The following is a 22,971-nucleotide window of genomic DNA, read 5'->3' on the forward strand; positions in this document are numbered from 1 at the left end:
CTCAAAAAAATTGTAATAATGTATCCGAATTTTATTTGTCATGGATTCAAAAATTGAAAACATGTATTTAAAAAGTGTTCAACATGTTTTTAGAAAATATTCAACATGTATTCATTTTGTTGTGTAAATTTATTGTTGCATTTCAACAAACATGTTTAACATTGTTTAATATATTTCTAGTTTTTATTATTATTACACAATAATTTTAATGCATATTGAACAATTTTCAGGATACAACATTAGAATTTTCGAAATATTTTTTATTTCAAGAATATAGTGAAGATATACAATAACTGTGGGTGGTTGTGGTCCTGAAAGAAAATACATAAATTAAAACAGTATATTTTAATACACGATGAACTGCTTAAATGCACATTTTTTCAAAAAAACTAATATTTACCTTTTTAAGGTACATAATAATGAAAAATAGAATAAAGATTGAAAATAAAAAATAATGTTACATTGATAATTATTGTAACTTTTATACCGGAAAAATTATGTATTATGAAAACTAAACAGGAAACTAAAAAAACACAAAAAAGGTCGAGAACGCATCAGGGAAATTATAGAGCAATATGTGGAATTTGTCTATATATAGCTTACTAGCTAATATTCATTACAAAGCATAATTCAGTTTTTTTTGGATGGAAAAGATAGTTCAGTTAGGTGGCCAGCTCATGCACCATTTAACAAGGAGATTCATGTGTCGATTCCCCTATAAAAATAAAACCAGCAGAAAATTGGAGAGCGGCGATACGTGAAGTTAAGCTCCGTTCAGAGTCACTCCGCTCCGTAACTCCGCTGCGGAGCGGAGCGGAGTGGCATACAATGGAAATACGGAGAGCGGCAAACAGGGCGCTCCGCGGCTTTGGTGACGGAGCGATGGATTGCCGAACACAGCCTTAGTCTCTATAGATTTCTAGCTAGAACATATGTGCAAAGAATTGTTCAATCTTGTTGTCACATCATGCCGGTAGAAAATCCCAAGAACACAGGTTCAAATCTTCACTGCATTTTTTCCACGTTATTTCAAGGGCTTTCGTACGTGATTAAATAAATTTCAAGGGAGTTTTTTGTAAAAAAAACTCATGCCTGGAGCACCAGCGCATTCTTGCTCTCAACCACCGACATGTGGGCCACCGCCACGCAGACACACCACATGGGCAGGGAGTACGCTCGAATATGAAAGGAGGTACCGTATTTGCATAGAGCAGACAAGTTGTAGCATCTGTTTTATGTAGTTTACAAGTTTAGATATCAAAGTGACCGTGACACAAGTTGAGACACCTACGATGTATTTAACTCTTTTAATTAACATGAAAATTTGCAGGGAATGCCAGCATAGGTATACAATATATACTGTACTAAAATAGATAGATATATGCCCCGGTCACCGGACGATTTGATTCGATACTAGTAAAAAAGAAAGATGTGGCGTGCGACGCTAACCATGTCAGTGCCTGACGTTGCAGCATTGCCGTAGCTGTAGCCATAGTCATAGCCTCGTAGGGGAGTGGCGACTTGACGCTGTACGTTTACTTCGCTAGTAAGGAACCAGCTCAGCTGGATAGTCAAATATGGTCGTTGCAGATCATAGGGTTAGAGCAACTCCAATGGGCCGACCCAAATGAACGGCGTTTTTGCCTTTTTTATCCATTTGGGTCGGCCGCCTGTCCATCGTCCGCCCTTTTTTAGTTTTCGATCGGCAGTGCGTCCAACGGGCCGACCCATTTCATGACCGCGCGCGTTTAAGATCATGCCGTCGCCCTGGTTTTGGCGTCCAGCGCGCGGGAAAGGTTCGCGCGCCCGGAGGAAAGCGGCCTAGCGCGCTGGTTTTGGCGCTCCAGCGCGGGAAAGGTCCGCGCGCGTGCCGCGGCCGGCGCTCATTATAAAGAAGGCGCTCCCTCTGATGTAAACCGGACCTCGATGGCGAGACTCAATCCGTTGTTGCGGCCCGACCTTTCACGACACTCCACCTTTAGTAGCAGCAACCTCTCGCCCGCGCACGCGATGTACATGAAGTAGAGGGTTTGAACCTTGCGGCCCAGCACGAGAAAACCAATCTCGACGAAGGTACTTATGCGCAAAACAATTTCCACGAAGAGAAATCGCAACACAGAGGTTTTCTAAAGATCCCTCCAAAACTTTTATTTGATCTTAAGTTATACGCGCACTTAAGTTACACGCGGCCGTATCACCCTCCACACTCTGTCCGCCGCCCCACTCTCGCCGCCTCTGTGCCACCATGTCGATCCGCCGCCTGGGCGCTTCGGATTTTCGCGGAGTCCGCGAGCGCCGCTCCGGCGCCTTCTCCTCCGAGATCTGGTTTCGCGAGAAACATCTCATCCTCGGCACCTTCAACACCGCAGAGGAGGCGGCCCGCGCGCAGGACGCGGCGGCGTGGCGCCTCCTGAGGCCTCGTCGGGATATGAATTTTCTCAACGTGTCGGCAAGCATGCAAAGACCTACTAAAGTAAAGTTTGACTCTTTTATTTGATTGCTCCTTGATCTGTTTTTTCCAACGTGGTGGCCCCATCCAGACTCATTTAAACTCATGATTTTCCACGTGATAAACTTCCATCTGCGTGTAACTTTTGGTCGTTCAGGTGGCCGTAACCGTCCAAAAAATAACTAACGTGATTTATTCCCTTTGAGAAGGAAGCAAACTCTTGCACATCCATGTAGTACACAACTTGATGGTTTCTAATTGACTTTTGCTGGACCCACACCCATGCATGTGTGCTCCTTCACGTCCTGATTTAGGGGAATATAGAAACATAACTCCATACTTGCTCATTATTTGTACAACTGTGTCATGCTTAGATGCGGTGCCTACTAATCCATCTCCATCTTGAAAAATGTCTAACATATTCAGTACTAGATGAATACGTTGTTGTATCAACAGTGATCATCGCACTTAAGTTACACGCGGCCGTATCACCCTCCACACTCTGTCCGCCGCCCCACTCTCGCCGCTTCTGCGCCACCATGTCGATCCGCCGCCTGGGCGTTTTGGATTTTCGCGGAGTCCGCGAGCGCTGCTCCGGCGTCTTCTCCTCCGAGATCTGGTTTCGCGAGAAACATCTCATCCTCGGCACCTTAGACACCGCAGAGGAGGCGGCCCGCGCGCACGACGCGGCGGCGTGGCGCCTCCTGAGGCCTCGTCGGGATATGAATTTTCCCAACGTGTCGAGCCAGCGGGCGCAGGATCTGGCGCCTCTCCCGCGGCTTTTCACCGACGAGGATCGTCGTGTCCACCGGAGGCGGCAACGTCGCCTCGCCATCGCAGAGAAGGACGTGGAAGCCTTGGTGGTGTGGCGCGGAGGCTTCCCGCAGGACATCGTCGACGAGTGCCAGTTCTACAAGCAATTGAGGTTGGAGAGGGACGCGAGGAGGAGGGAGCGAGCCGCCTATCGGGAGGACAAGCGTTCGCGGAAGCAGGCAGCTCAATTGAAACTGAAGCTACGAGAAACGTCGGGTTGGGACTTTGAAGACGAGCAGCTTGCTGACGCCTACCTTCAGATGTCGGAGGAGGACATTACCGAGTCGGAGTCAGAAAGCGACGAGTAGTGGTCTTTTGCTTTTATCTACGTACGCTAGAACTATCCATGTATCCATTTTAATCTGAAAAAATGGCCGGCGGCGTCGGCGACGTAGTAGGCGGGCGAGGGTGTGAATCCACTGTGCCACCGACCAGCGGGCCCGATGAGGAAAGAGGGCGAGCGCGCGCGTCCGTCTTGTGTCCGCGCCGACGCAAATCAGGCTCAACAATGGGCCGAGAATGGGTCAGCAGGCGAACGAAAGCGGACGCGCGTCCGTTTGGGTCGGCGCGTTGGACCGGCTTTTTTATTCGCGTCGACCCAAATGAACGGTCACGGACGAAATAGGTCGCCCCATTGAAGTTGCTCTTACTCCCTTGGTCCCAAACTATTGACGGATGTATCTAACGAAGATTTCCACTAACTCATTCTGCGTACATATAACTATGCCAACTAATCATATCATATGTACTCTTTCCGATCTTCTTACTCTGCATATAAGATTTTGTCTAAAGTTAATCTTTATAAAAAAATATCGACATTCACAACACGAAATTAATATCATTAGATATTCCATGAATTTCGTGAGTTTAGTATTGTAGAAATTAATATATTTATGAAGTTGTTATATGCAAAGTAAAATGACCGAAGGGTGTATAGTGGAAAAGGACTCATCTTAACATGCACCATACATTTATTCATAGTTAATAAATATTCAGCAACTATATGATAGTCAAATACAATAAATTATACGTACTTTAGTTCTAATTCTCATATTATTAATTGAAATACCAATGTTTCGTACTAACAAATCTCACAAAAAATTGCACCCAATTCATCAAATGCATGGGTATTATCTATATTTAGCCGAATTATTTGGCAGGAAACAATCGCACTACATACATATGGTAGTGATATGACGTACATGTTGGCTGTGCTTCAGTTGAAAATTCAGTGGGAAACATTACGAAATAAATATCAAAAAGGAAAATTTAAAGGTTAGTAGTTATATACAAGAGAATACATACATAGCTAAGAGGTTAAATAAACTGATGAATCTAATTTTGAAGATGCTTTTGCTTCACCCTATGTGAAACTAGGCTAGATTTTCCCAAGATATATGACATAATTGTCTAGACTAGAAATTTATTGTTAAAAATATTACTAGATATTCACAAATGTGAGGGTGCCATCTTTAACTAGTCGATAGTGGGTGGGAATTAGACTTATCCTTTCTAGATATTCACATAGCATGACATGAAATAATCTATTCTATAACCACTACAAATATATTTCCAAATAAAACATCAAATTTTTATAGGTAACACCTTTAATAATTTTAAATTAGTGGGTAAATAAATGTTATATAATATTTGAAAAGACTCATAGCCGGACGTCGCCAGGATGAGGACCCACCGCAGGGGTTTCGCGGCCAGTCCGGGAACGTCTGGGGCGGAGCGCCTATACCATTGCTTGCTAGCTTCTAAGCCACCGCTGTCGGCCGCCTTGAGCCGCCAGCGCCCACTTGTTGAACCCAATGAATTCCCGCTTCCCGCCGGAGTGACTCGGACGATGGAGCTCGGATGGATTCCTCCTTGGACCGACGGAAAGCCAGGCGAACGAAGAACTCCTCCTTGTCCGCGCACGGGACGAGGTCCCAGTCGACATATCTGAAGTTGTCGGACTCGGATCCTTGCTTGCCATGCCGGAGTTCCTCGGAGATGAGCCGCGGTTGGATCGGATCGGTGCGGAGCGGAAGTGGAGTGGCTAGGGTTTCGTCTGGATGCGGAAAGAGAGGGGATATTTGTGGGGTTGTGGTGACATCCCGAGCTTTTAGCGATGGATTGAGGGGTTCGGTTGGGTCGCATTTTCGTGAGCGGGCCATTCGCCTGACGTATAAGGGTGGTTCGAGTGGTCCGGCAAATAATTAGACGAATATGTGTATGTGTGTATAAAAATGTTTATTTCGCTTTATTAACTTGCGGTTCCACTCATTTAACACTCTTATATTTCTTTACGAGGGAGTATTTTCTAAACAACCATGGGTAAAAATGCGTAATCTTCATGGACTTAACAACATAGCAGTTTATCTGTAAGTTCTCTTCATGCCCTATATTAACACCCAGATCACAAATGCAAATGAAATGCTTAGAGCACTAAAGTTATGAACCCTCAGACAATGCATAACTTTGTTATAAGTAATGCAACAATTTCTTAATAAACATATAGGCATCGAATCCAACGGCCACAAAATAGTTTTCACCGTTGGAAATTTGCAAAGTACCAGGTCTGATGTTGAAGTAGTGCCACTACTAAATTGCAACCAAAATCCATCATCTCCAATGCACGAGACCCTTTCCAAACTAACCTAAACCCTGCATTAGTTAGTGACTAAGCGTAGTGCAATCCTGTCATCAGGAGGTGAACTTGTCAATGCGGATCTTGAGAGACATCCGCCGGGACGGTCCTGCCCCAACCAGCAGCTTGGGCGGCACCGCCAGGTACGCCAGCTCCTCGACGGCGACGGCGCCGGGCACCCTGCTGCTCGTCACCTCGATCTCCGCCATGACGGTGTCGGCCTTGCGGTTCGGCGCCGGCGCCGGCCCGCTCGCCCACACCTTGAGCGTGTACCGCGGCCACAGCATCGCCTCCGCCCTGACGCACACCGCCGACACGGCCGCGCCGGAGCCGAGCGCGCCGCCGACCATGAGGAACGCGCGGCCGTCCTCGTCCCCGACCAGCAGGCCCCGCGGCTCCAGCGACGCCGGCAGCTGGAGCGCCAGGACCTTGCCGTACTGGAAGTTGTAGACCGGCATCGAGTGGAGGGCGGTCAGGTGGCCGAGGAGCGCCGGCGCCGGGCCGGCGAAGCCGCAGCCGGGGACCGCGCAGTCGCAGGGCGCGTGCGGGCACTCGCCGCGGTGGCCGTCGAGCTCGTGGTAGGTCACGTAGCGCCCGCATCCGTCGTGGTCGCACTCGGCCGTGGTCGAGGAGACGACGGCGTCCATCACCTTGCTGCGAACGTCGAAGGCGCCGCCACACTCCGCGCAGGGCTCCGCGAGGCAGCCGCCGCAGGCCACATGCCCGCCCTTGCACTGCGCGGACCGGCCGGAGAGATCAAATACTAAGCTGCTGTAGCGGAGTCGAATCGAACCGAAGTGGAACGAGGGAGGCGAACCTGAAGGACCGGGGGCTTCAGGGGGCTGATGCAGAGGGGGCAATGGAGCAGGGTCACGTCCATCTTCACGGCGATCTCCATCCTAGAGCCGTGGTCCGCCGCCACCACCGCGGCCCCGTCTCCTCCGGCTCCGGCCGCTTGGTGCACGACCATCTCTTGCTTCACCGGCACATGGAGGAGGAGCGGCTCGGCGGCCAGCCTCGGCTTCTTGGAGCTCTGCTGGTCGCCCCCCTCCGTCGCCGCCGGTGAGCCCTCGCAGCCGGCCGCAACCTGCATCCTGGAAGAAACCCGGCCCTGTCTCTGGTGTGGGTGCGAGAGGTGGAGTGAGCACGGTAAAAGAAGAAGCAGCTGGTGAGTTATTGGTTGACAGCGGCCAGTGGAGGAGTAAAAAGGTGGCGTGCGTGGCTAGCCGTGCCTGCCATTGCCATAGCTGCACCGCGCAGCCATAGGGGATAGCCTCGTGGGGGTGCGGCAGGGTGCTAGGCCCTATTTGATGCGAAGGATTCTCACAACGTAGTGACAAGAAAAATACATGATTAAAAGTGGCACGTCCATTTGAATTCTATGGGATTTAACACAAAATGTTTGATGCCAAAAGAGAAAACAAAAATTGTAAAAAGAAGGTTAAAGTGGATTCTACTAGATTTCTAATAAATGTAGTACACATAATCGGATATAAAAAATTCCTATATGATTCTATCATTAAACCCATCAAGGCACATTCGAAGGGCGGTCGGCCAGCTATGCCACGTGGCGCATGCTGGTTGGCCGCGGTAAGAGAGTTTTTGATTATTTTGGAGATTACTTTTAGAAGATGGAGTGAGACTTTTTCCTTTTTTTAGCAAAGCTTTTACTGGCTTGTTTTTCTTTTTGAGATGGTTGTGATGTCCATATAATGCGATAAGTTTTTTTTTAATATTTTTTCGATGAAGATGAGTTTTTTTTCTTTTTTTGAAGATGGAGAATGCCCGCACAACTTTCTCTTAAGTGACTCATAACGGTGGCCCCTAACCACTAGTATGAATCAGACAATCAACATAGGAAAAAAATTCTAAGAGCTATAATCCTTCAAAAATCATATAGAATCCCTTTGAATGGAAGGAGATCTTACTCTATTGAATGGCAGTTGTGCGGTGCCAGGTAGAGCACCCCTTTCACGACATCTTTAACCGATCTTCTAAAAGTCTTTAGGCCTCCTTTGGTTCAGAGGTAAGAAATATCATAGGGCTAGGAAACTTGTAGAAAATAAGATGTCCTGCATCTCAAGTCCCATGAATAGGAATAGGAAAATAGATGTCTCTTGGTTCACATCATTGGTTGACAGCTACTAGTCAAGCAGTGCAGTGCAGCTATGGTTATGGTGGAGTGCGGGAGAGTGCGCGACTTTTAGGCCCTCTTTTGATTCGCATGATTTTCAAAACGAACCTCGGATGGCCAGCCAAACAAAAAGTTTTCATTTTGGAGGAGCATGCGAACTCCAAGCAGTCTAGATGAAATCTGGTTTAATACACGCATGGGGTATTACGTTGTTAGTATCATCAACTTACATAAAGAGGCTCACCTGATTATAGAAGGCCAGAGATGACACGACCCATGTCGGCCTGGCTTTGAGGATCGACGTGGCACACGAGTTAAAAAGGGGCGGCCCAGCATGAAACGACTGCATGCCGACCAACGTTTAAAGGGCCAAAAGAGCCCTAAAAGAGCCAAAACAACCCTTAAAAGACCAAAACAGTCCTAAAGAGGCAACAAAACATTAAAAAGGCCAAAACAACCCTAAAAAGGCGCCACCATTAAAAGGGTCGTGTCATGCCCGAGCCCGACCTTAAGGTCTGACCTTGGGGATCAACATTATTCCATGGCTGCCCGAAGGCCGTTCCAACCCTTTTATTTACATGTCGTGTCGGGCATGTACGAGGCCGAAATTCTGTGCCTGCGGGCCCGACCAACAGGGTCCAACATTACAACATCTGCCAAGAGAAGACCACGTCGCCCCCTTTTGTTGTGGCCGTTCGGTCAAGATGAAACATGAGTCAAACGAACGGTGGATCGCGGTTCCCGCAGTGGCCCGTGAAAGGCTCGTCAAAACCTTGGAAAACTCGGTTGGAGGGCCCGTTGAGCCTGACTCTGGCCCCCGCGGTCCATTCCCCTCTCACTCACATCTCTTGCACACTGCCTCGCGCCGTGAGAGTTAATATCTAGCGAGTACCGATTCCTATTAGGAATCTTCTGTGAGCGTGGGACCATCGGGCCGGCCCAATGAGCAGAGTTTTGTCTCCTGTTGGTTTTTCCCTAGTTTTTGCAATGTTTGTACTACAGAGTTTTCTCTATTTTCTGGGTTTTCCTTTCCCTTTTTTTCTTTATTTTTTCTTTGCTTTTCATCGGTTTTGTGTTTCTTTCTTCGGGTTCCACTGGTTTTTTTGTTTCTTTCTTTGGTTTCGTCATATTTTTCTTTTTTAACACACATGTCTACATTTTTCGTATATAGTAGGAGATTTTTGTGGTACTCATTTAGCATTTATGAAATACATGATCAACATTTTTTTTGCAAAATATATGTTTTCTTTTCTACTTTGTTCATACACATGGTACATTTTTTTGTATACATCTAAAACATTTTTTATACACGTTTAAATTTTTAAATATATGATTTAATGTTTATTTCAAATACTTGTTTTGAACATTTTTGCGAATACGTATTAAACATTTTTCCAAATACACATTGAAGTTTTGTTTGAACTATGCTATCATTTTTTTACGCCGGATAAACAATTTTCCAAAAGTGTCACAAACATGTTGTTTGAAACGCGTGAGCAAATTTTTCTAACTGTGATACACATTGACATTGTTTTTGAATGGTACGAAATATGTTTGTTGAATTAGCGAACATTTATTTTACATTGTATAATTTTTTTTAAGAATGTCACGTACACATTTTTGAAACGCGAGAACATTTTTGAAACGTTCATACTTTTTCTGAATGGTGGAAACATTTTTTACACAGATTTATTTTCTATAATATAATATATTTTGCATTTTTCAAAATTTAAACAAAGGGAAACACACAAAAAAAAACACGCGTGGCGTCTTCATAACGTCAGCGTGAACGGACCATGTCGTAACTGGGCCGGCCCACTGGCTAGTTGCAGGCGACGCTAGCGGGCGGCGCATAGCCGCCCTCTCCCTACGGCGCGGCACGCCGCCGTCGCCGCCTCCGTTCTCGGCCGTCTCCCACGGCGCTAGCAGCCCCGGATCAGCACTCTCCTTCCAGTCCACCCCCAGCGGCGCCTCGCCATTCCTCCCTCGGCGCGGCCCTGCGGCTAATCCTAGCCCCGAGGGTTCCCGCCGCGGCGTCGCCATGGACGCCGATGCCGCCTTCAGCTTCCTCCCCCGTCGTCTTCAGCGCGTCTCCATCCCGGACTTCAGCATCCACCCCCAGGCCTCTTCGTCCTACGAGGCGGCACAACGAAGAATGGCGGTTTCCTGCCACCTCCATCCATGGCTCCTCTTCCTCGCGCGTATCTGCCGGCGGGAGACCGCCTCCTCCGTCCCCGCATCACAGATAGGTATACAAGTTCGGTCAACTGATTCAGATAAATTGATATGTTGTGGGGATCCAGGAGCAGAATCTTTTTGTACAATCACAACCTGTAGCTTGCTTTCTAGGAGCAGGAGGTGGATCTGTGATCCTGTCTTTGGGTAAAGGAAATTCAGAATTGGCAACAAATGCTCTGGAAACAGCACCTTTTCTGCTTGGATGAGCTGTTGCCTTCTGGTCTTACTTGATATCGAGTGAGAGGAAGGTTCGCTTGAACGTAGTCTCAGTGCAATTGGTAGGCAAGAAGCTCCTGCTTCATGAGCTCCACACCACAATCTAAATATTCAGCACACCATCAAAGAAAAATCTCTCACAGCGGCAATTGGATGTGGCTTTGTGTTCTTTTAGCAGGAGGTCTGTACAAGTAATCTGTGTACAAGTCCAAGTGATAGCTCATTGCTGCTTTGTTTTGCAACAAAGCTCTTATGATGGATTTGCTCCAAGAAATGAGGAGACAAAGGGAATAATACCATGGGAGTCGCATCCTCAAGGAAGTGGGCCTGATTCATACTCCCTCCGTCTCAAAATAAGTGTCTTGAGCTTAGTACAAATTTGTACTAGAGCTAGTACAAAGTTGAGACACTTATTTTGGGACGGAGGGAGTATGATTTATCTTCCAGGTACAACATCAATCCAGGGGTAGCATCAAACTGTTGAGTGTGATTGTTTTGCTGGAACCTTGGCGTGGGTTGAATAAGTTTTTGGTAAGTGTTGTTGAGTTCATTCCTGTGTTGTTAACATATATACCCACACTTGACTATAAAAAATATTAGCCAAATTCAGATTTGTTCCTACCGTAGTGTGGATTTGCAACTGTGATCATAAATCATGTTCCTACCGGTGTATCTATTTTTCTCTATATTTTCTTGTTTGCCTTTCATTTATACCTGCCGAGCATCTGTGTAACTTAGCTTGTCCCCTTATAGGGGCTGCAAGCTAGGACTATCCAGAACAGGTATGACTTCAAAGAAGCCCAGAAGTTCAATTCAAGCACATCACTAAGGTCAACACATGTGGATAAATACAAAGGCATATGATTCTTATGTAGAACAAACTGTTGCACTCACATTATTCAAAACAATACTAATGCAAGGACCATCTAAACAAGTCATTTTTCAGGAAAAGAACAGCAAAGAAATGCACCATTGAAAAGTAGTAACATTATACCAGGTGGAGTAGACAAATTGGCAGGCATGGTTGGTCCAAAGGTGATAGATAATGGACCTTATTAACGAGCATGTTAAACTAGGGAGGTAGATAAGACGACAACAACGAAGCTGCAACCAGATGACGTGATAGAAATGTGTTATAGGTTGGTTGACGAGCCACCCCTCTGTGACTCAGGGACATCACCTTTATTACCATCAAACTAGGTGGGTTTGCTTGAGCCATCCGATTTGCTGTTATCTCTGTTGTTTTTTACTTGCTGAGTATCAGGGGAGGCTTGTTCCTGAGACTCTAGTAAATCTTGTCCTGGAGTTCTCCCAGGTTTCCCGGTTCCAGACACCGGCGGTGAAGCTTCAGAACCTTGCTTGCCCATGTCTTGCGGCGATCTAATGGACTTATCACTTTGCTGCTGCTGTTGTCTCATGCTCTTCTCGGGGGCTGATGATGGCATTTCTCTGGATGTTTCTGAGCTGCGATAATATAATGTTTCATTTGTTTGCCTGCTACTATCCTTGGAAGATATCGGCTTATTCCCATCAGATGCTGGTGCTTGCTGTGGTGCAGGTGCTGCACTTTCACCAGCTGGTGATTGGCTTGGCATCCGTGGGGCTGGTTGTTGCTCATTGGTGGATGGTGATTTTCGTGGCTGTGTGGAACCACGATCATCAGAAGCCATTCCTCCTTCTGGTGGTGAAGTTGCTCTCCTTTCATCAGCTGTGATTGGAGTGCGAGGATCTCTTGTGCCAGCTGCCTGTACTTGAGGGGGTTGCATATCTGTCGACTGTGGTTTGAGTGCTGCTGGATCACTTTGCTCAAGCATTTTTCTGAGCCTCTTAGTCGAGAACCGCTCATCTTCATTGATGGCACCCTCTTTCATTGGTGACGAGTCAGATACTTTCAGATCAGCTGGCGGTGCTTGAGGGGTATTCTGAGAACCTGGCGGTAGTTCCCTGGTTGGTGCTGATGCAGCCCTCCTCTGATCAGCCTCTTTACCTTCTGTAGTGCTGTCTTTGGCACCACGGCTTCTAGCTTGTGGTGCAGTTTCATTCTGAATGTCTCTGAATGCCACATGCTTTGGCAAATGAGCAGCATCCTTTTGATCAGCTGCGGCCTTCTTCGCTTGCTCAGAGGGCTGTTGTGCATATGGAGTTTTGTCGGTGGGTTTGGGGGCTTCTTGTGAAAGCGTAGGTTTGCTAAGGGTTGCTGCCTCACCAGAAGCAGAGAGATGGAGCTTATCAGGAGCATTTTTGGATGATCCTTGACCGGGTCTGGTTGGAGATGAGGCATCTTTGGAGGTGGATTTCTCGGTATCAATTCTCTGAGACATTTTGGTGGTGCTAGGAGGGGCAGCTGGGGTAAAGAAGTTACTCGTAGTGCTTTGAACACTGCTAGCTGATCTCTGAGTGGTGGGACTTTTTTGCTTTGAGGGTGGTGGTGTTTTCTCGGTGGTGGTAAAGAAGTTACTTTCTTTTATTTGGCCAGGTGAATTTTGGCCATGAGAGGTTGTTTCTGCGGGAAGAGGTTGAACTGTGAAAGATGAGGATGATATAGTACCGCCGCTGGGTGGTGGAACCAGTATTGTCCGTGACTCTGTGCCTGTCTGCTTTCGAGGGTCTATGCGGATGGTGCGGCCGCTATATGTTGCCGGTGGTTCTGGGCCTTCTGGCTGCCACTGCCACTGCTGCTCCAGCTGCTGCTGCTGCTGCTGCTGCTCAAGTTCTTCCATTTGGTACTGCTCCTCAACGTCCTGCATATCCCTCACCACCTGCTGCCACGAGTCCCGTGCAGAGATTGTATTCCACCACCTCTGCACGTTCTTCCTCGAGTCATACAGGTAGGCGAACTCTTCGGATGTCACTATGTGATGGGTGTTTGGTAGGTGAACAAGGTCAGCAAGAGTGAACTTGTTCCCAGCAAGGAACTCGCTCTCGCCAAGCCTTTGCTCGTAAACCTCCAGGACTTCTTCCAGCTTCCTCTTCTCCCTGTCGATGTCACTCATGTCTTCATCAGGGAAAGGGAAGGCCAGGTGGCAGAACAATGCCCGGCTCGGAGGATCGAAGGCATGCTCCTCATGCCGGAGCCACTGTTCAATGGAAGCCCTCTCAAGGACATCCTTCCCCAGGAGGAAAGGATACCCACGCTGCTCGTAGGTTTCTGCTATATAGCGGCAGATTGCTCTTGACTCTGCAGTTTAGAAGATGGATTAGTGCTGTATTCTGAATTTCTGATCGAAGTTGCATCATTTATTATTCTGGTTACTGAGTATCTATAGAAAAGTCCTGCATAAATTTCACAGTAAAAACTGGGATAGTGTAGTTATTAATTCTTAGGATTAGTACACGGAAGGCACATCATTTCAGACTTACTAGCAAAATTGCAAAACCATGATATACTTGTATTTGAAACGTTAGTTGTTTTTTCAGTGTTTCTACTGAAGAGCTTCATGAAGCTATTCATTTCCATAGCATGTTTACGAGATAATCCAAATAGTGTTGCATTTCATTTACAAACCATGATGGAGCAATTTGAAGCTAATGCTGCATGCAATATTTTTTTTAGCCAAGAGAAAGCTTTGTTGATTAACTAATAACGTTATCATAATCATTTTGAAGAAGCATTGGCACAAACGCTAGGAACCTATTAAGTATAATATCCCCTACTACATCCTGCTTCACTAGTTTAGATATTGATGAGCAGGAATACACTAGTATGCACAAACTATTGGTGTAGAGGAAATCCTGACTATTTTCACTCCTACTTGCACACAGAAACAAGAGAGGGTGTTGCTTTGGAAACCTGAATGCTAAAGAAATACAGTATATAAGCAGCTAAGCATGTTATATTGCCAGACATGAACCCCCTGTCAAAACATTCTTAGATCTCAAACTATTGTTTGTTATGTCAATTCTATTTAATTTTGCAACAATTGTTTTTTGCAGGGCTGATTCACAAGGTATAACCTGAATTTATCTCACTGGGTTCAGGTGGGTGTTGTTACATCAACCTTTCCTAGCTACTCTCTCCGTTCCTAAATATTTGTCTTTCTAGACATTTCAAATGACTACCACATACGGATGTATGTAGACATATTTTAGAGTGTAGATTCACTCAGTTTGCTCCGTATGTAGTCACTTGTTGAAATGCCTAGAAAGACAAGTATTTAGGAACGGAGGGAGTACAAGGCATGCATGCATGTTGAGAGTCTTGAGACAGGAGTCTATATCAGGTGCATATTCGAGTGAGCGTGTATATAACTTGTAAACAAACCAATTTTCTTGTAACCACACATGCTTAACAAGTAATCACAGAGTGCATCTCAACGCATTAAAATGGCTGAACTATGTAACAAGCAGTGTTACCTTGTCGGAATGTGGGTCCGTCGTAGAATGGAACCGGAACACTCCTCGTTGACTGCAGAGGCAGAGAAGAAAAACAGAAGTTGATATGAGATCAACTTGCAAAAACTCAAGAAACTGATGCTTCTACAATCTGGGTATTCCACAAAAACTAAGACAGCAAGTACCTGGAGTCTGAGTATGTCCTTGTACGAATCTTTCACAGTTTCAAACTCGATGTTTTTCTCGTACAGGCAAGCAAGCACCCTCGACACATCGGGCAGGATCATGGACTTCTCATGGTACACCTTCACAACAGGAGCTCCCGCCCCGGTGCCGAGCCCTGCCATGGTGGCCAGAGCTCTCTCTCCTCTGGTTGAAGAAGTGAAGCCGGAGCTGTATGCAAGTGAGTACTGTAAGCCCACCTTCATTTTTTTAATATAAGAAGGTCATCTGCCTCCATGAAGAAGCAAAGAGAAGATGCTTAAAGTGAGAACCAAGGAGGTGAGTGTACGGGACGATAGAAATAGATAGAGGCAGGATAAAGAAAAGGAAAAGACAGAGAACAAAGGAGAGAAAAAGCAAAAGGTAAAAGTGAAGTAAATCTGGAGGGTTTTGATTTTCGATGGTGTTCTTTAGGTGTTGCCATCATGAGGGTCACATCAGCAATGCTAAGGTACTGTCTATTTAAAGGGAAAGGGGTGAAAACAAAGTCAAAAGCTATTTCTTGGACACCGCCTCTTTTAGTAACCAATCGACTCACACGGGAAACGTCTCAAATGAAGTAACGGACACTGTTCTATTTGTTGGGTTATGTCTCGCTTTATTCATTTCTTGGCCCTTTAACCAAAGGAGATGCGGAATGCCGGTACGGGAGCACGGAGGTTTTGTCTAGGAAGGCAAGTTTAGCATCAGACCTGTATGGCCCCTTCCTTGTACCAGCCCCCCAGTCTACCAGACAAACGGGATGAGTGATGGGCATCCAGGGTGCCTTTGTTGTTTGTATCACCAGCCTGACCGACATGGGGACTTCAGACAGAGGATACCTCAGTAAATTGCCAATCACGGGCCATCTAGGAAGCATGTGCTGCAACGTAGGTAGAATCATGTGTTGTCCAAGTGTGTGCAGTTTTTGTGGAGTGAATTGAGTACCGAGTATTATGCTTCATTTTTGTGGATCAGAACCGGAACGAGTTAGAATAGAATGAAGCATAACACTATGAAAGTATTAAGCAAAGTATCAAGTATTCAGAGAGTTTGCAGTCCTGCTGGAGCGATGGGGTTCTTGTTTCCTGTCACCCTGGTAAATTCCTCAGTTTGTCGTTGTAGCTTATTTCAAGGTATAACTATCACAAATGTTATTTCTTTTCCCCTTATTTTTCATGATTTAACATCTGGAGGCTGACCTTTTGTTTTCCTCTACCTATGTCCCTGCACAATAGGGTATCCAACATGTCTTTCTTCTGGTCTGGCTGCACGTGAAGCTTCTGTTGGGAGCTCAAGAGCTCCTGTAGATTCTGAGTGGGCACTCTTTGTACCTGTCGAGGATTTCATATATGTACGTCACATCTGCATGATTCTTTGAACTCTTCTTACCTGGCGACCTTGCACTTTTCAGCATTGAGTGTTATTATCATGCGTCTTAGTTGTGTGTACACTGTCACTAGATTAAATTGGCAGTTAACTTGATTAGTTGTCTCCTTCCTAAAAACCTTACTGTGAAGCTGAGTAGCTGACCACTTGTACTTTAGTGTAACCAGCATCATATGTGGCGGGGTTACTTCAGGAAATAATCTGCAGTTGATAGCTCATCATGGTGGATGGGCGTCTAGCCCAGTGGCAAGAGCGTGGCTGTGCGCCTTGGCTTACTCAAGTTCAAATCATGTGCCGCGATGATGATGAAGACATGGAAGAAGGAGGCTGAAGACACATAACCCGGAAGCCTGTGTGCTGGATGTGAAAAATGTCTTTTGATAAACTGGGTTTGAGGAAGTGTGGGAAGGCTGTGCGTTGGGTGGACAAAGGAAGAGCGCAGGAAGTCCCTAGTACTAATCACACATTAGCGGCAGCTACAGGAAATCTGCAAGGATATTTCATATCCATTCCTGCCAATACATGACGTAAACAGAGTAGCTTACTTTAGTTCGGAACCAGTGTTCAGTATTTGTGTTGTGTGCCTCGCCAAAGAAAGAAGTACTGTATTAGTGTCCGTCATGCAAGTGACCCGGATACCAACAAGAGCGTAAATTTTTTCAACTGTATCCTTCGTTCTCCATCTTAATTTCTTTTAGTGCCTGACAAAGATAGTTTGTATGCCCCTTTTCGCCCATAGAATGTGCTCGCCTGAAGTTATTTTTCCCTGGCTTTGCTGCAAGAAGGACAGAGGAGGAATCTGTTATTCCCTTAAACCTCCATCCCTAGAGCACATTCATTTTCTTTCATGGCTCAGCGCCGCTTAACTCTTGGACTCTGAGACTTTTCTCCAGCTCGATGTTGGACGCACGGTATGACTCAAGCTGTTCAAATAGGCTTTTTAGCGAAAGGAAATCAATCAAGTCGTTGTAGTATAGTGGTAAGTATTCCCGCCTGTCACGCGGGTGACCCGGGTTCGATCCCCGGCAACGGCGCTTATTTTTTTCCCACTATTTTTAGCTAGTTCCGGACATTGACATTTTGCTTCAGCATCAACATCAACAAAGAAAAAAGTTACCGAACCTCATCCTCCTTTTTTTTGACAGTAGCCTCACCCTCCTCTGCTCGTTTTTTTTTGAGACAAACCTCCTCGGCTCTGCTCGTGGTACACGCACGTACGCCAATCTGCATTCCGATTTTTTTTTAGCTCTCGTTGTCGTTGCCCGAGCCCAGCTGAGCTGGGGGGCTGTCTACCGAATTGGGCCGCGTTACGGGAATGCAGCCCACCAACGCGAGGCTGGTGCTGGCCTGCTGGGGCACCGGGCGGGCGTGGAGAAACAAACCCGCTGAGCGCTGGCTGATGTTTAGTCCCACATCGGCCAGCGGAGGAGACACACACCGGTTTATAAGCCTGAGCGCGGCAGCAAACTCGTCCCTTCGGGGACATCCGATAAAATTGGAACGATACAGAGAAGATTAGCATGGCCCCTGCGCAAGGATGACACGCACAAATCGAGAAATGGTCCAAATTTTTTTGACATTTCGCGCGCAGGTCCTTTCCCTTCTCGCACATATGCCCCCGAAGGCCTTACTTTCGCGCCCTTGTTTCTTTCAGAGATTACAAACAGCTCCTTTCTGGGTTGATTTCTTCCCTTTTGTACATACACTGCATTACATCAGATCATAATTTTCTTACAAATAGGTCCTGATTGTAATCCCTGACTGTTTGTTTTTCAACATAGCCCTTGTTGGAGCTTCGCGAGCGAACTGGTCCTCCCCTTTTCTTTTAAGATAGAAGTATAAGTTCTTCACTTTTCTTTTGAGATACAAGTATATGTGCGGTGTTGTTTCCCTATTTGTAGGATTTATTTATTACTCCCTCCATAAATATTTTAGTGATCTAAACGCTCTTATATTAGTTTACAGAGGGAGTACTTGTTTATTCGATGATTATTTTATGTCAGTGATTTCTGTGGAGGTGACCACGATGTGAGATCCAAAGAAAGCATAGACATGGTTGAAGAGAAAATGTTTTGACTTGTAGATAGCTGCCACTAAATGCTGTAGACATGACTGGTTTGACGCAGCAATCTCTTACACAAATATTGTTGCTCTATTATGTGGAGACGACACTTCACACACGTCGCTTATCCTCATCCATGACGCGTGTATTAACTTCTCAAAACCAAGAGTTCTCTATTTCAAGGGAGCTTGGGAGTTGAAGATATATAACAAAATTGTAATAGCATATCTGTTATTGTTTTTTTTTTTGCGAGTGAAATAATGTATTACTCAACTGAGGCAGTTCATACAACCAATCGTAGCTAGCTCCATAGCATCCGAAGGACCCGAACCAATCCAAGTCATGGTTCTGCCTCCTACACGAGCAAATTTGGCTATGCTATCACTAACTTTATTTTGGCTACGATCAACATGAGTAATATAAGAATCACGAAGAGACATAAGGTGTCTAATCTCCATAATAAGCGACGAGTAGACCGATCTATCAATCTCCTTGGCCAGGATCAACTTGAAAGCAACGATTGAATCCATTTCTATCTCCACTGGAAGGTCACTTCTCTGTATTGCAAACGACAGTCCTTCCATACAAGCACTCAGCTCCGCTTCGAGAGAATCCCGACATGTAAATAGTTGCCTGCATGAAGAAAATATGATCGCACCTTTGTCATCTCGAAGTACCATACCAGAACCTGCTGAGCCGTCATCACCATAAGACCCACGCATCCGTGGATAACTTGACCCATCCAGATTTGGGAGCACTCCACTTAGGACCATTTTCTTTTATTAACTGTTATTGTTGGTAGCCGCTAAAAAACTTTGGCGATGAGCTACCAACATCAGACATCACAACTTCGACTCTGACGAAACTATGAAAGACAGAACTATGCACGGCTGGCGGCATGGAAGATCGCCGAACGGGCCACCTGTACTCGGTCATCATACACCACAGGCCCCGTCGCCTCAGCTTCGATTTCATAGAAAGAAAGAAACCAAGGCAACCCCACGGACACGCCAAAGAAGATCCGACAACCTCAACCATTGCTGCGTTGTCGACCTCGCTCCTGTTGCATTTTATTGGCAGTTAAGTCGTTGTAGTATGGTGATGAGTATTCTTGCCTGTCGCGATTGTTTTTCAATGATTTTCATCCTTGACTTGACACTGATACAACCAACTTCAGCACAAATACTCAGGCTCGCTTGTAGAGCAGACACCTGAGGTCGTCCGTTCTCTCCCACGGTCCAAGTCATGTGGGTCTACAGTAGCACAAGACCTCCTTATCTTCATGCCGTATGCCGTGAGGAGATCAATCCGTCAGAAAAGAAAGAACTGAACACTCTATTCTTTGCTTGCAATAACATTCTGTTTTTGGTTCATATGCACTGAAAGAAAGAACCGAGCCAACTATGGAGTATCTTATACTCCTACTAAGTAGTAAAAGAAATCAATTTATTAGTGTCTAACACTGACATTTTTCTTGTGTGCATGCGTAGACAGAAATATCTGGCAAGTCATAATCAGCCCAAATCAATTCCGGCAGACACAGAAAACAAATGTCCATTTCAACAGCAGGACATGACGTGAAGAGGTGACACTAGGGGTGTGTTTGGTTCAGGAACGAAGTGGAATGGAATGTCATGGTTTCATTCCACTGTAATGGGTTAGTTTCGTCCCTGTGTTTGGTAGAGTGCAGTTTGATGGAATGGAATGGTTCTAGTTCAGTGTTTGGTTGAAGAGATAAAATGAAGTGAATTTGATCCAGCTCACCTCTTGCATATCAGTTAAACTCTGATTTTCTTTGGAAAATAAACTACTATCAGTACTCTACTAAGCAACAAACAAATTCACAACAAATAGGTTGGATTGGAGTGCTAAATAGAAAACATATATATCATCTAGTCTGAACAGAGGGAACTACAATATGTGATTGAGTTTGTGTAAATCACAAAGAAATCCTCTTTACGAGCCTTATTGGGCATGGACGCGTGAAGCTTGCATGCACGCGCACCTTCACCGCTCCTCCTTATACGGCAGCTACATATTTATACCCCGTGCTGCCCGCTCCATTGCTCATCAAGCAGGAGACTGGATTTTCTACCGTGCACGGGACCTCCCGTGCATGGTTCAGCCGTTCGTTGTCGTGCGGAGATGCCCGCCTGGATTTGAGCCTAAACTATTCTAAAGCTTTCTTTTGGCAGTGTTCTGTACAATACTTCACCAACCTAGTCAGATACGCATTAATGGTGAACAGATAAGACACTGTTTTGAGCTCAAGAACGTAAATGTCATCCCCTTCTGCCCGTCCAGCACGCTTTGTGTGCGGAACCATTATTCCACCATTGCTGCAGAGAGACCTTCTTCCTCTTCCCATCACCCACCATGGAATAGCTCCGTGTGCAAATCTCGTCCATTTATTTCAAGTGCACATCAGAAAAGATTTTGAACGAAATGCACATGACATCATGTCCTGAAAGAAAAGGCAAGTCCTCTTAAATACAGAAAACACCCCTTCAGTAGCCTGCAGTGCATGGTTGCATTCAAAAATAGTTCATCCATTATTAATTATTAGCAATTCATACTAAGTTTAATTATTATTAGAAGTAACATCTTGGTTCAAGTTCATTTCAGTATGTCACGCTATTGTAAGGCAACCGACAGAGTACAGAGAACTTTACATCCCAAAAAATAGTACAAACAACTCTTTCTGTTCGGTTGATGAAAAGCTTGAATGGTATGGCATAAAGTGCATTGATGACTGACATTATACTGAGCTATATTAACGCAGGGAATAGCGAATATACTAGTACGTGTATGCCATTGCTTGCACTCAGATCTTCAATTGAATGAGATCTCTCAATTGAATCAACGGCGCATGCCTGCACGGTACCTCCGGTGCATGGGAGAATAGCTTTTCTCCATCAAGCAGCTCCATCAACCACTCCACTTCACTCCGCTCCTGTGCCTCACTCAGACACCAAGAAGAGCAAAATGGATGCCCAGAACAAGGAGGTCGCCGCCCTGGTGGAGAAGATCACCGGGCTCCACGCCGCCATCGCCAAGCTGCCGTCGCTCAGCCCATCCCCGGCCATCGACGCGCTCTTCACCGAGCTGGTCACCGCGTGCGCCCCCCCGAGCCCCGTGGATGTGACCAAGCTGGGCCCGGAGGCGCAGGAGATGCGGGAGGGCCTCATCCGCCTCTGCTCCGAGGCCGAGGGGAAGCTGGAGGCGCACTACTCCGACATGCTCGCCGCCTTCGACAACCCGCTCGACCACCTCGGCGTCTTCCCCTACTACAGCAACTACGTCAACCTCAGCAAGCTCCGAGTACGAGCTCCTGGCGCGCTACGTGCCCGGCGGCATCGCCCCGGCCCGCGTCGCCTTCATCGGCTCCGGCCCACTCCCGTTCAGCTCCTTCGTCCTCGCCGCGCGCCACCTGCCCGACACCATGTTTGACAACTACGACCTGTGCGGCGCGGCCAACGAGCGCGCCGGCAAGCTGTTTCGCGTGGACACGGACGTGGGCGCCCGCATGTCGTTCCACACGGCCGAGGTGCTGGCCGTGTGCCACCCCGACGATGACGTGGTGAACTCCGTCATCATCGCACATAAGTCCAAGGACGTGGTGGGAAACTCCTCGCCCTCTGCACGCCCCGTCTTCCTCAACCGCTACAGGCGGCGGCGACCCATCCTTTGCCCCCTACCTCCGCCAGCGAGATCGCTGGTCCCTGCCTCCTCCGTCCGCCGTTACGGCGGCGGCAGGGGGTGGGGACCCCAGCGCTTCGCCATTGGTGAGTAGTTAGAGCTGGACTAGGTTTTTTCAGGGGCGTCACATCGGTGGCGGGGACGACATCGCGTCGGAATAAGGTGCCTCTGCTTCTCCCCCATCTTGGCGGTGCTCTGAACGGCGACGCCATGAAGCAGGTGGCTTGGTCCTCTCGCCGTTCTTTCGATCTGGTGAGATTAGTTTCTCGATGTGTTCTGGCGGTTGTCGGTCGCGACGGGGCTGCTGGCCAGGGCGAGGCGGATGCTCTGGAACGAGGAGGTTGGCTCGATGGTGGTGGATCTATCGTCACTAGTAGGGCTTTGGTTGGGGCCTGCCCATCCTATTAGTCCCGGTTCTGTCACGAACCGGGACCAATGTAGGCATACGTCCCGGTTCGTGAGCCCTGGGGGCCGGCCGGGCCACGTGGGGCATTGGTCCCGGTTTGTCTGGACCCTTTTGTCCCGGTTCATGGCATGAATCGGGACCAATGGTCCTCGCTCCTGGCCCGTTCCTGACCCACATCCATTGGTTCCGGTTCGTAGCTTGAATCGGGACAGATGGGGGGCTTTTAGTCCCGGTTCCAGCCACGAACCGGGACCAATGAAGTGGCTATATATACCCCCTCGCCGGCGAGCAGAGCACTACATTGCTTTATTTTTTGCTGGCCGGCGAGGGGAGGGCATTTGGGTGCTTTAGCTCACCTCCTATGCACATGAGGTGTTCGATGAAATGCCTGAGCCAT

The 22,971-nt window shown here is 46.9% G+C and overlaps 4 protein-coding genes, 1 long non-coding RNA gene, 2 other non-coding genes and 1 pseudogene across 7 annotated transcripts; 6 read left to right on the top strand and 2 right to left on the bottom strand.

The window, feature by feature from the left end:
* The first annotated feature begins 2,988 nt into the window (after window positions 1-2,988).
* On the top strand, window positions 2,989-3,570 carry LOC109769704 (uncharacterized). Its single transcript, XM_020328434.1, has one exon. The coding sequence runs from the start codon at window positions 2,989-2,991 to the stop codon at window positions 3,568-3,570; it is 582 nt and encodes a 193-aa protein (XP_020184023.1).
* A 2,131-nt stretch (window positions 3,571-5,701) lies between these two features.
* LOC109769695 (uncharacterized) lies at window positions 5,702-7,176 on the bottom strand. The gene is made up of 2 exons (XM_020328424.4): window positions 6,715-7,176; window positions 5,702-6,631 (listed from the first exon to the last, which is right to left on the bottom strand). Exons 1-2 carry the CDS (start codon window positions 6,988-6,990, stop codon window positions 5,954-5,956), a joined length of 954 nt encoding a protein of 317 aa, XP_020184013.1. The 5' UTR covers window positions 6,991-7,176; the 3' UTR covers window positions 5,702-5,953.
* A 2,671-nt stretch (window positions 7,177-9,847) lies between these two features.
* Window positions 9,848-11,094, top strand: LOC141042236 (uncharacterized). Its single transcript, XM_073509915.1, has 2 exons — window positions 9,848-10,280; window positions 10,381-11,094. The coding sequence occupies exons 1-2, from the start codon at window positions 10,073-10,075 to the stop codon at window positions 10,473-10,475; spliced, it is 303 nt and encodes a 100-aa protein (XP_073366016.1). The 5' UTR covers window positions 9,848-10,072; the 3' UTR covers window positions 10,476-11,094.
* A 198-nt stretch (window positions 11,095-11,292) lies between these two features.
* Window positions 11,293-15,245, bottom strand: LOC109769640 (uncharacterized). Its single transcript, XM_020328378.3, has 3 exons — window positions 15,003-15,245; window positions 14,839-14,890; window positions 11,293-13,663 (listed from the first exon to the last, which is right to left on the bottom strand). The coding sequence occupies exons 1-3, from the start codon at window positions 15,243-15,245 to the stop codon at window positions 11,682-11,684; spliced, it is 2,277 nt and encodes a 758-aa protein (XP_020183967.3). The 3' UTR covers window positions 11,293-11,681.
* On the top strand, window positions 14,701-17,173 carry LOC109769648 (uncharacterized). Its single transcript, XR_002234363.4, has 4 exons — window positions 14,701-14,972; window positions 15,069-16,154; window positions 16,257-16,372; window positions 16,566-17,173. It is a non-coding gene; the product is annotated as an uncharacterized lncRNA (long non-coding RNA).
* Window positions 17,174-17,369: 196 nt separating this feature from the next.
* On the top strand, window positions 17,370-17,441 carry TRNAD-GUC (transfer RNA aspartic acid (anticodon GUC)). The gene has a single exon. It is a non-coding gene; the product is annotated as a tRNA-Asp (tRNA).
* Window positions 17,442-17,877: 436 nt separating this feature from the next.
* Window positions 17,878-17,980, top strand: LOC120962156 (U6 spliceosomal RNA). The gene has a single exon (XR_005753007.1). It is a non-coding gene; the product is annotated as a U6 spliceosomal RNA (small nuclear RNA).
* A 3,381-nt stretch (window positions 17,981-21,361) lies between these two features.
* LOC109769687 (probable nicotianamine synthase 6) lies at window positions 21,362-22,262 on the top strand (annotated as a pseudogene).
* Window positions 22,263-22,971: the final 709 nt, after the last annotated feature.

Source organism: Aegilops tauschii, chromosome 3 (genome assembly GCF_002575655.3).
Source record: "Aegilops tauschii subsp. strangulata cultivar AL8/78 chromosome 3, Aet v6.0, whole genome shotgun sequence".
NCBI lineage: Eukaryota > Viridiplantae > Streptophyta > Magnoliopsida > Poales > Poaceae > Aegilops > Aegilops tauschii.